We start from the raw sequence: 12,326 nt of genomic DNA, 5'->3' as shown, positions 1-12,326 counted from the left end.
ATCACAGAGACAAAGCACCACTGAGTTACACCGCCCGCCCTGCCCCTCGGGGGGCACTCCCAGCAGCTACAGCCCAGGGTGGCTAGACATGGGTGGCTCCGTGGGGCATGGCTGGAACTGTGGCACCAGACTTAGCCCGCTGGGCTGTTTGATGGGTGCCAGGCTGGCCTCCTGCCCACCTCCCTCTTACGACATGTGCGGCCAGGAGGCCCCAGAACCCAGGAGTCCTGCCTCCCTGTTCTAATCACCAGGCCATACTCCTGGTCCCAGGAAGGGAACCCAGGAGTCCTGGCTCCCAGCCACCTTCCCCACCACTCTAACCACTAACACACGCTCTGTCCCACAGATGTGCACAGAACCCAGGAGTCCTGCTCTGAGCAGTAGTGAACTGTCTCGCTCTGTCGTGCTGCTGGGCTCGTTCCGGGGCCCCAGGGGGAGATCGGGGGGGGCCCTCACCGAGTAGATGGCCTTCATGACGCGGGTTGCCGTGGAGACGCTGGCCGTGTCCTCCTCGCGGTCCGCATGCAGCGTCAGGGGCTCCCGGTTCACCGTCTCCACCTTGATGTCCAGCTTGCGGAGGGTCACGTCCTTGCGGCCTGTGAGACACACAGACTGATGGACGGATGGACAGGGAGGCTCTGCCAGCTGCACCCCGGGCTTCTCCTAGCTGGAGACCCCAGCCCAGAGCCCTGGCTGTCGGGGGCCCTGGACTCACCCTTCCCCCTGGCCTGGAGAAACTGGCCTCCTTCCTGGAAAGCCCCCGCAGCCGCCAGTCCCCCCTGCTAGGACGGGGCCTTGGCCAGGGACCTCATGGGCCAAGAGAAAGCGCACCCCCGTAGCAGGGCTTCCCCGCTTCCAGCTGCTCCTGGCCCCACCACCTGGCCCCGTGGGCACCTGCCTACGCCCAGCACCTGGCGCAAAGGAGCCATGGCCGTTCCCGTCGCCTGCAGGTGTCGTGGGCTTTCCAAGGGGCGCCCCCGGTGGACGAGGCTGCTTGTGGGCCACGTGCTCCATCCTGGGGTGACGGGGGCATCGGCCCGCAGACTGACACAGTGTGGGGGGAGACGCATCCAGCCGTGGCCCCTATGGACCACATGGCTTCTTGGTACCATCCCGGCCTGTCCCTTGAGTGGCTGGTAGGTGCCGGCTGGGGCAGTCTGGAGCCGTTCCCCTCCCTCCTCGCCCCTGGGCTGAGTTGAAGGGGGTTCCCGGGAATCCCCCGCCCCGCACTCACTTCCTTTGCGGCGCCTGTAGAGGAAGCAGACCAAGGCGACGAGGAAGAAGATGAGGAGGATGCTGGCCCCGATGGTGGCTCCGGCGATGATGCCCACGGGCAGGACTTCTGCAGGGGGAACAGGGGGTGCTTTAGCTGCGGGAGCCGCGCTGCCCCCTTCCTGCCGGTTCCTCCCTAGCCCACTCTCACCCCTTAGCCCCCGACTGCCTTGAGATGGAGCAGGATCCCCTCCAAGGTTGGCATTGCTAGCCCTGCTCCCCAGATGGGGAAACTGAGGCACAGAGAGGGGAAGGGAGCTGCCCAAGGCCTCACACAGTCAGCGGCAGAGAACCAAGGAATCCACCCAGCCTCCTGCTCTAACCATCAGACAACACTGTCCCCCAGAACTGGGAATGGAACACAGGGCTCCCCATTCCCAACCTGCTGTAAACCCTGGTTCAGGCTCCCCTCCTAGAGCTGGGACTAGAACCTGGCTCCTGCTCTAACCGCTAGATCCCACTCCCCTCCCAGAGCTGGGCATAGAACCCAGGCGTCCTGCCCTCTGTGCTCTAACCACTAGATCCCACTCCCCTTCGAGAGCTGGGGATAGAACCCAGGCGTCCTGCCCCCTGTGCTCTAACCACTAGATCCCACTCCCCTCCCTGCTACCTTTCTCCTCCAGCTGGATGATGGCCGTCCCCGGCCCAAAGCTGTTCCAGGCCGTGCAGTTGTAGCGTGTCTGGAAATCGGCCTCCATCACGTTGTTGATGGTCAGGGTGGAGAGGACCCCGCTGCCCGTGTTGGTTCTCTCCACCGTGTAGCGCTCCAGTGTGCCAGCTTCCAGGATGTTCTCCTTCCAGGCCCAGGCCTATCGCCGGGTGGGGCGTGCAAAAGGGAGAAAGGCCTGGTCAGCTCCCGGGGCTGAGAGCTCCTGCCCCATCACACCTCCGCTAACCCGGGAGAACCCTAGCATCCGGGCCAAATCCCAGCTGGGTATCTACAGCCCACCAGCCCCCCGCTGTTCCAGTAGGATACGATCGTCCCGTTCACTTCCTGTCCCAAACTGAATGGGGATGTGGGAGGATCATGGTGGGATTCCTCCATTCAGCCACCATCTGCAACTTGAGGACACAGGAGGCGGCACCAGGGCTGTGTCAACAGGTAGGTGGGTAGACAGGGATAGCTAGATGGGTGTGTATAGGGACAGACAGACAGACTGATATATGGGTGTGTATGGGGATAGACAGAAAGATAGATAGATGTGTATAGGGATAGACAGGTAGGTAGCCAGGTGTGTATGGGGATAGAAGACAGGCAGATAGACGAGTGTGTATGGGGATAGACAGACAGAAGACAGGCAGGTAGATGGGTGCATATGGGGATAGACAGATAGAAGACAGGCGGGTAGAGAGGTGCATATGGGGATAGATAGACAGAAGACAGGCAGGTAGATGGGTGTGTATGGGGACAGACAGACAGAAGACAGGCAGGTAGATGGGTGCGTATGGGGATAGACAGGCAGGTAGATGGGTGCGTATGGGGATAGATAGACAGAAGACAGGCAGGTAGATGGGTGTGTATGGGGACAGACAGACAGAAGACAGGCAGGTAGATGGGTGCGTATGGGGATAGACAGGCAGGTAGATGGGTGCGTATGGGGATAGACAGACAGAAGACAGGCAGGCAGATGGGTGCGTATGGGGATAGACAGACAGCAGACAGGCAGGCAGATGGGTGCGTATGGGGATAGACAGATAGAAGACAGGCAGATGAGACAGGAGCAGAGACAAAGGCATGTGAAAGAATGGCAGAGACAGGGAGCGTGAGATTGACAGAGCGATGCAGACAAAGCAAACAGCGACATGTGAGCAATGTTAATACCGCTGAGCTCTGAGACAAATTCAGCTCAGGAAATAGCACAATGCAGGCCCCTCCGGGTGGTTATTGCAGCCCCATTGCTCACCACGGGGCCAGGGTGTAATAAACATTTCATACCACGGGCCATTGTAACTCTCCCAGCACAAGCAGGACCAGCGCGTGCCCTGGGCTCACCGTACAGCCACGGTCACCTGAGGAGACTGCATGTAAGCCTTCCCCGCCACTGTGTTTATTTTTCAATCGAGCTGCTTTAATGGGGCAGTAACGAGGCTGGGTTTTTTTAAAGAGACGCTGCCAGCCAGGACTTCTCCTTTAGGTTACACTGCAGTCGCACGACAAGTCAAGTCCCGGTGTCCCCACAAGGGGGCGTGCTCGTGCCACACCAGAACAGGACCTCGCTTCAGGCTGCTGGTTGCTAGCGGTTTTGCTCCTCTGTGTAAACTGCAGTTTCTTTGTTTCCTGAATCACGTCATTCCTTCTCCCTCCATTCCAAAGCAGCCGCTCTGACCTGATCCGAGTAAAGCCATCACATCCCCTTCCCTCCCCGCAGGATCTGGCTGTAGGTTGGTCAGTGACCCATCCCAAGGCAAAGCCAAGAGTGCTCGTCTCACCCAATGATTGCTCTTGCAATTAACTATTTACAGCTGAGGGGGAGAGGGAAGAGATGCAGCTGGCCTAAGAGTGCTAGGAAACAATAATCGCAGCTGTGAAGGGAAAACGACTATTTGCTGGGAGCATTCAGCAGGGGTGGGGTTCGGGGACCTGCACATTCTGACTCCAAATGTCTGACTCTGTCTGCTTCTCACTACCCCTCCGTTCCGGCCTCATTCAACCCTCCTTTTTCTCCCAGCCTCCCCTTCCTTCTCCACCACAGCCAACGCGGCCGTATCCAAGTGCAACTAGAACGGGTCTGAAAATTTTAGACGGAACAGAAACGCAGTTTGGGCAAAATTGAAATATTTCACGGGAACCTGTCGATTTCAACAGTGTTGACGAATCATTTCAATGTTCTCATTTCCAGGACATCAAAAGGTTCCATTTCGAATTCATTGCTCTGATTCATTTTGGTTCAACTTGTATTTTATAGTGAAATGTTAATGTTAATAGTGTATTATATTTATGTACAGCAGGACCCCAGTTTTAGGAACATCGACCTTATGAATGATCGCTTACAAGAACCATCTTTCTGCTACAATCCATCAGCTAACGTTCAAGCGACTGTAGAGGCTTGAAAAGTCTGAGAGATTTAGCAGCCACGAAGAAGAGCTGCAGTTTTCTCAAATAAAGGAAAATCCGGCACCCTTAACCCATCTGTTACCACTCATTATGTACACAATCACTGAACAATTAATAAATTAACATGTGCACCGTATTACCCTCAACTTTGAGATGTTCAATTTTATGAGCTTTTCGACATTATGAATTCCTCAATCCCCCATTATTTCGCTAAACAGGAGCTCTACTGTATTGTATTTATTATTGTAGATAATGTATGTTATATTTATTATTTTAATACAATATCCACGTTGAAAAGAATCAGCATTATTGGAACCAAATGGTTTTGCCTTCTCAAACCAAAACATCTCAATGGTTTCGGAGAGAAATTTGGGGGAATTTTTTGTTCTGTGCCACATTTCAAAATGTTGATTTTTTTTGTTACGATTCAGAACAAAAATTAATTTGGGGAATTTCCGAATTTCCCAGGGAACAAAAATTCAATTTTCCAACCAGCTCCCACGTTATTGATGCCAACGCGACTCTCTGTCTCTCTCTAGTGGCTGGAGGGTATAGAGAGGTTTATGAGCCCATGGATGGGTCCCACCTGGTCCAGTATCTCAACCCGCGGTAACTCGTGCTGATGAATCCAGAGACTGGCGTCAGATATACCCACGGGGATGTCACAGCATAAACTCCAAGGACAACATGAGTGCCTTAAATTTAGGCTAGTCCATATTGGAGAAACTGACCATGCTAAACTGACCAGCCTCAAGGACTGTGGCTCATCTTACGTCCGCATGCACCAGGCAGCTTGCATCTGTGCTAAGGGCCACTCCAGGCTGACCGTGCTTAGAGCCAAAGTGGATACAGACGAGCTGGAAAGGTTCCACTCGGCCCACCCGCCACCGTCCTTCACAAATCTCCCAGCATGCCTTCTTCCCGGCAGCAGAGCCAGGGACCGTGGGATAGCTCCCCGTTGCAGTCCCTAACCCTGGCGAGTGTGGACTGGCGGAGCTGTTGGTGCATAAACTGGCTTCCGTTCTCTGGCACAGGCAACAAGCACAGCTCCTCAGCCCAGGGAGCGTTGAGAAGCACAGAGACCGTGATGACAAGGTCCTGGTTAGGAAGGAAGCTGCTGCTGCCCTGGTGTGTTAGCTAGAGGGTCCCCAGCCCAGGCCGGGTTGCCCTCCGCCCCGCCCCCTGTGGAGAGCGCCCCCCCAGGAGAGCACTCACAATGCGGTCGGGGGGTGGCGTGCTCCCGATGAAACACTCCACTTTCCCGCGGTCGCCACGCACAGCGTACTGAACGGCCTCGCTCGAGATGATCGGGGGGCCTGTGGGGGGGGGAGAAACAGCTGCTTAAAATGGGCACCGTAAGCCAGAGACTGCCTGGGGCAGAGTGGGCACTCCACGGCTGTGGAACATCGCACCAGGCTCATTAGTTTAGGCATTGGGCATGAATACTGGGGTACTGTGCTAGGGTACCAATGGGCATGAATACTGGGGTACTGTGCCAGGGGTACCAATGGGCATGAATACTGGGGCATTGTACTCAAGGTACCAAGTCGTGGGTACGAATACTGGGGCATCATGTCCAGGGTACCAAGTCGTGGGTTTGAATACTGGGGTACTATGCCAGGGTACCAGTCATGGTCATGAATACTGGCATACTGCCCCTCGGTACCAAGTTGTGGGTTTGAATACTGGGGTACTGTGCCCAGGGTACCAAGTCGGTCCAAATACTGGGGCATCGTGCCCAGGGTACCAAGCTGAGGGTCTGAATACTCGGGTACTGTGGGTATGAACACCGGGGTACAGCCTGCTCCCCAATACCCTGGGCAGAGGGCCTCACCATTGACAAAGAGGGTGACCTCCCGCTCGCCCACGCCGATCCTGGGCACGATGGCTTTGCAGATGTACTGCCCAGCGTCGACCTGTGTCACCGACTTCAGGTAGAGCTGGTTGCTGTTGCTCAGCACCTGGGCACAAACACAGGGCGGAGCGTGAGAGGGGGGCGTGTGCGGCGGGGGACAGGCCGTGCGAGCCCCTGGGCTATGGGGCGCTGGGAGAGGAATTACCATGTTGGATTCTTTTTTGGTCCAGGTGAGGGTCAGCGGGGGGTTGCCGGCCCACACGCATGTCAGCGTCACATCCGAGCCGATGTCGGTGGTCGTGGGCTTGGGGTCCACCACGATCCGAGGGGCAACTGCAAGAGAGAGACGTCAGCGGCCCTGGGTGCGCAGGTATGTTCCTGGATCCCATGGGTGGACGTGGCTGTGTGTCCCCGTTGCCGTGGGTGTGTCCCAGTGGGCTCATGGCTCATGTGTGTGTGTGTGCGTGTCCCCACATGTCTGTGTGCTCATGGCTTGTGTGTCCATGTGTCGCCATGTGTGTTCACCCCCCTGCTTGTGGTTCATCCGTGTGTCCATCCCCGGGTGTGCGCTCATAGCTTACCTCTGTGTCCACATGGGGGTGTGTGTGCATGTGTGCTCCTGGCTCGTGCGCGTGTGTGTGTGTGTCTGTGTGCACGCGTGCATGTGCTCATGGCTTGTGTGTGTGTGTGTTCTTGTGTGTGTGAGGGCGTGTGCTCATGGCTTGCTTGTGCATGTCCCCCCGTGTGTCCCCGTGTGCTCAAGGCTCGTGCGTGAGCATGCCCCGTGTGTCCCCGAGTGCTCAAGGCTCGTGCTTGAGCATGCCCCGTGTGTCCCCGTGTGCTCAAGGCTCGTGCGTGAGCATGCCCCGTGTGTCCCCGTGTGCTCAAGGCTCGTGCGTGAGCATGCCCCGTGTGTCCCCGTGTGCTCAAGGCTCGTGCGTGAGCATGCCCCGTGTGTCCCTGTGTGCTCAAGGCTCGTGCGTGAGCATGCCCCGTGTGTCCCCGTGTGCTCAAGGCTCGTGCGTGAGCATGCCCCGTGTGTCCCTGTGTGCTCAAGGCTCGTGCGTGAGCATGCCCCGTGTGTCCCCGTGTGCTCAAGGCTCGTGCGTGAGCATGCCCCGTGTGTCCCTGTGTGCTCAAGGCTCGTGCGTGAGCATGCCCCGTGTGTCCCCGTGTGCTCATGGCTCCAGCCTCCAGCCCCTGCCCACTGAGGCACAGCTCGAGGGGCTCAGGCAGTGGGGCGGTCTGTGCCCTTGGCACTAACAAGCCTGCGTTCGAGTCCCGCCGCTGGCCGTGTTTTCTGCGTGCTCAGGGCCGGGCTTGGCACTCAGGTGACACACCACTAGGCTGGCTGGTACCCGGGGAGCCAGCGAGCACCCTGGGCTCTGCCTGTGCCCAGCCGCCTCCCTGCAGAACCCCCCTTTTCCAGCCCCGACTCGTCTCCGCCCAGGCCGAGCGGTGGGGCGCATCGCCCCCCTGCGGCACTCACAGTGCACGTCCACCAGCGTGCTGACGTTGGTGCTTCCCACATCATTGTGCACCTCGCACGAGACGGGCTCCGTGAAGAAGGAATAATCCACCTGCGCCTCGTACTTGCTGTCCTTGGCTTCTTCGATGATCACGCCACCCTTGGCCCACCTGTGGGGGGGAGAGCAGACATGATGATAGGCTCCTCCCCCTGGGGGGAAGGGGAGGCCAGACACAGCTAGAGGCTCCTCCCCCTGGGGGGAAGGGGAGGGCAGACACAGAGAGAGGCTCCTCCCCCCAAGGAGGGAGGCGGCTCAGCGGGTTGATGATGGGCTTCGGAGCTGTGTAACCCATCAGTGAACGGTTCGAATCCACTGGGGTGTGGGGGAGGCATCAGGAGCCGAAGCTGAGTGCTGTGATGCTAGCGGGAATCTGGATTCAGGAGCTGGTTGGCCCGGGGACTCCCATTTAATTGTATCCCCGCTGGTTCCACCCGCGCCCCTCACCTGTAGCCTCTGATCTCCGGGTTGGCTGTGGCCACGCAGGTGAAGACGACCCGCTCGCCTTCCTGCACCGTCTGGGGCTGGATGGAGAGGGTGACCGTGGGGGGATCTGCCCGGGAGAGACGGAGACAGCCGTCACTGGCACGATGCACGGGAAGGAAACTGAGGCAGGGACAAAAAAGGCCCCCAGGCTGGAGCCTGGTGCAGGGAGCTGCTTGTTCTGCCAGCCCAGTGAGCCACGGGGCGGATTTTCCCTGGCTGGGGCGGGGGTCTTTAAATCAACGCTGGGGGGAGCTCCAGGAGAAGCTCAATGGAAAACCAAGGGGTGGACAGTCTGTGGATCAGCCTCCTCCGGTCAGTGCCACGTGGCAGGGGGAACGCCGCGCCCCAGCTGCCTCTCGGGTCCCGTGAGAGCTGCGATTCCCCACAGCAGCCACTGGGGGTCAGTGCTGGGCCGCAGACACAGCGGGGAAATCCTGAGCGGCCAACGCTGCAGCCCCACACGGCAGGCCAGCGCCATCCCCCGGCCCCGCTCCGCGGGCGGCCGGCAGAGACTTGCCCCAGCAGATCAGCGGCAGACCTGGAGACCCCCAGCTCCTGAGTCCCGGTCCTGTGCTCCGTCCACTGGCCCCCACGCCCTGGCCCCCGTGCGTCCTGCAGGCTGTTTGTGCCTCTCAGGCAGGGTGGCCCCGCGCCCCGGTACCCCGGTGGCCTGCAGCTGCCCAGCCACGCTCGTGGGACCGGGTGCTGTCACAGCGTGCCGGGGGGCTGGGCGGGGGGCCTGACATGCAGAGCTGTCCGGGGCAGCCAGCGGAGAGCCTCCCAGCCTCGCATCTCACAGTGATTCTAAACCTAGGACGATCGGAGCTCCTCCAGCCGCCCCGGGGCCAGGTGTAGCTAGGCAGCGCCAGCATGAGCGTCCCGCCCCACCCTGTGCCATGGGGCTGCCCAGCTGGGACCGGCTGGAGAGGGGGCATTCTGTCACCAAAAGGTAGACTGGGGTTCCAAAGTGTGGAAATTAGGGTGACACCAATGCACATAACCCTAAGAACCTGGCAGAGCAGTTATCTATCTATCTCCAGACACCCCCACTCTGTCTGTCCGTCTGTCCATCCATCCCCAGACACCCCCTCTATCCCTCTATCCATCCCCAGACACCCACCCTGTCCATTCATCCCCAGACACCCCCACCCTGTCTGTCTGTCCATCCATCCCAGACACCCCCACCCTGTCTGTCCGTCTGTCCATCCATCCCAGACACCCCCCTCTATCCATCTATCCATCCTCCATCCCCAGACACCCCGTCTGTCCATCAATCCATCCTCAGACACCCCCTCTCTATCTATCCATCTCCAGACACCCCCACTCTGTCTGTCTGCCTGTCCATCCATCCCCAGACACCCCCTCTCTAACCATCCCTCTATCCCCAGACACCCCATCTCTGTCCATCCATCCCCAGATACCCCATCTGTCCATCCATCCATCCCAGACAGCCCCTCTATCTATCTATCTATCTATCTATCTATCTATCTATCTATCTATCTATCTATCTATCTATCCTCCTACACACCCCTCTATCTACGAACCAAGCACTGGATGTGATCAGTGCCCTGGGGTGGCTTCTTTCCCCATTGCAGACACAGCCTCCTGTGGGCTGCCCCCTGCCCCTCACCTGGTCATTTACCCCAGTGGGTGTAAATGGCAGTGTTCTGCACCCACTGCACACTGGTGTAACTGATGAGGGGAAGGGAGGTGGGGAACCAGGCCCCATTCCCACTGCTCCTGCACTTGCCGTCCAGCGGGGCCCTGGAGCCCAGCAGCAGGGCGGGGGCTGGACTCACGGTGTACGTTCAGCTTGATGGAGGTCTCCTTGCCGGCCGGGACGGCGTCGTTGGTGCTCCGGCAGACAAAGACCCGCCCGATGTCCGCGTCTGTGGGGTTGATGAGGAGCTGGCTGACCGTGGTTTCCCTCTTGCCATCTGCTAACACTTCCTGTCCACAGGGAAGAGGAGATGATCAAACCATAGGGCTGGCAGAAGGGGGGCACTTGGTGCTATTCCTTTCTATTGCCCAGGTGGAGAAACTGAGAGGGCAAGGGACATGCACAAGACCACACAGCATGTCAGTGGCAGAGTCAGGTACAGTGTCCACAAGCCCAGATTCCCTTCCCCCTGCTCTGACCACCAGACTTAGGCTCCAGCCCAGGCCTGGGAGAAGAACCAGGAGCCCTAATTTCTATTTTGCTGCTCTAACCACTAGACCCCATTCCCAGCCAGAGCTGGGAAGAGAACCCAGGAGTCCTGACTTAAAGTTCACTGCTCTAACCACTAGACAGCACTTCCTTCTACAGTTGGTGGAAGAACACAGAAATCCTATGCCAAGTGCCCCCCAACTCTAACCGCTAGACCCCACTCGTCTTCCAGATCTGAGAACAGAACCGAGGAATCCAGGTGCCTAGTCCCCACCCGCTCTAACCACTAGACCCCACTCCTCTCTCAAGGCTGGGGAGAGGACTCAGGTGTCCTGCTGTAACCACTAGACTGTACTCTGTCACTGAAAAAAAACAACCCCAAACTCTCTGATGATGCCACTGCTGGGGAGAATCTCGGTGGGCAGGACTTCCCGGGGGGGTCGGAGCCAGGCCGGCAAGTGCTAACGCTGCAGTGAATGGTTTCCGAATTCGCCTGGAATGGCGCTCCCCCACTCGCCTGTGACATGCCCATAAAATGCCCCACAAGTTCATCAGGATTAATGTTCTCGCACCATAAACTGTGTGGGGATTAATGAGCGGGACATTTGGCTTTCAAGTGCTCTTGGAAAGTGCAACCAGCTCTGTCAGGGGAAAGGAAAACTAGTCAAACCAATTAAAGAGGCAGTGGGAGGGGGAGGGGATGGCATTTCCTTCCAGCAATTAACAAGGATCCGGTGACAGCCCTGGGGCACCCAGAGCAGGTGCAGTGGGAGGGATGAGCAGGACGTCCGCCTCCGGGGTGGAAGGGGAGCTGAGCCTCCGTGGCCCATTCCGTCCTCAGGCCACGTGCTAACGAGGGCCAACTGCTAATGAGGGCTGACGGGGACGGGCAGTCATTGTTCGCTCCCCTGGGCTGGACTGAGACCTCTCTAACTCGTTACATGAATGCAGGAGAAAAGGGGCCCAGGATTCTGAGTGGCGCAGGCGGGTTAGAGGGCTGTGCCCTGGAGGGGCTGCTCTCCTGTGTCCTTCCTGCAGGGGTTTCAAACGGAGCCAGCCACCCCGCTGCGCCTCCCCAGGGGAGGAGGGATCCACCTGCCTTCTCTCCCCACCCTCGGCATCTTCTAGCTGGTGGGGAACGGCAAAGGCCGGGCGGGCCGGGCTCTGTACCGTGCTGATGCTGGTGTCGTCCTGCTGCAGCCCGTCCCGGAACCAGACGATGGTGGCGGCAGGCTTGGCGCTGTGAGCCCGGCACGTCAGGTTGTACGGGGTGCCAGCCCGCAGCAGGATCTCGGGGGCGCCGTCGATCACCGGGTCTTCAGGGGGAACTGGCAGCAGCGGAGAGAGAGGCAGGTGAGTGCCGGGTTGGCTCAGATCCGGCACGCGGCTGGGGCTTCGGTGCACCCCGGCGCTGGCTGACCCCTCACCCTCTGCCGCCCACAATATATTCCCGGCCCCGCTACACACACCACGGCCCCCAGGGTAGTGGGCATGGCGAGGCGACGGGGGGAGAAATCGCGGACCAGACGAAGTGGGGGAAGAAACTCGCCAAGCACCATCAGGAACGTGGGGAACACAGGGGTCAGCGTGCAGGGAACACAGGGGTCAACATGTTGTGGCAGAGCATTGAGCCCCTGGGTGCAGTCTACACCGTTCATGCCATATCTGAGCGAAGCCATGGTCCATCCACCCCAGCACCTCCCCTTCCTGCTGCCCCGGACCAGACCATTGAGCCATCCACCCCAGCATCCCACTTACTGCTGCCCCGGACCAGACCACTGAGCCATCCACCCCAGCATCTCCCCTTGCTGCTGCCCCGGATCAGACCATTGAGCCATCCACCCCAGCATCCCACTTACTGCTGCCCCGGACCAGACCACTGAGCCATCCACCCCAGCATCTCCCCTTGCTGCTGCCCCGGATCAGACCATTGAGCCATCCACCCCAGCATCCCACTTACTGCTGCCCCGGACCAGACCACTG

The 12,326-nt window shown here is 59.0% G+C and overlaps 1 protein-coding gene across 2 annotated transcripts in view; it reads right to left on the bottom strand.

The window, feature by feature from the left end:
• The window catches only part of KIRREL1 (kirre like nephrin family adhesion molecule 1), an 85,795-nt gene that overhangs the window by 5,159 nt on the left and 68,310 nt on the right, over positions 1 to 12,326 (bottom strand). For both annotated transcript variants that reach the window (XM_048827998.2, XM_075123076.1), the window contains exons 4-13: positions 11,514 to 11,671; positions 9,994 to 10,144; positions 8,156 to 8,261; positions 7,672 to 7,820; positions 6,388 to 6,515; positions 6,162 to 6,288; positions 5,543 to 5,643; positions 1,883 to 2,081; positions 1,235 to 1,342; positions 457 to 596 (exon numbers count right to left, since the gene is read on the bottom strand). In XM_048827998.2, the coding sequence (XP_048683955.2) occupies positions 457 to 596; positions 1,235 to 1,342; positions 1,883 to 2,081; positions 5,543 to 5,643; positions 6,162 to 6,288; positions 6,388 to 6,515; positions 7,672 to 7,820; positions 8,156 to 8,261; positions 9,994 to 10,144; positions 11,514 to 11,671 (1,367 nt within the window). The remainder of the gene's footprint in view (positions 1 to 456; positions 597 to 1,234; positions 1,343 to 1,882; positions 2,082 to 5,542; positions 5,644 to 6,161; positions 6,289 to 6,387; positions 6,516 to 7,671; positions 7,821 to 8,155; positions 8,262 to 9,993; positions 10,145 to 11,513; positions 11,672 to 12,326) is intronic.

Source organism: Caretta caretta, chromosome 24 (genome assembly GCF_965140235.1).
Source record: "Caretta caretta isolate rCarCar2 chromosome 24, rCarCar1.hap1, whole genome shotgun sequence".
Classification (NCBI taxonomy): domain Eukaryota; kingdom Metazoa; phylum Chordata; order Testudines; family Cheloniidae; genus Caretta; species Caretta caretta.
The sequence above is the reverse complement of the archived record's forward strand: the minus strand, read 5'-3'. Positions and strand labels throughout refer to the sequence as shown.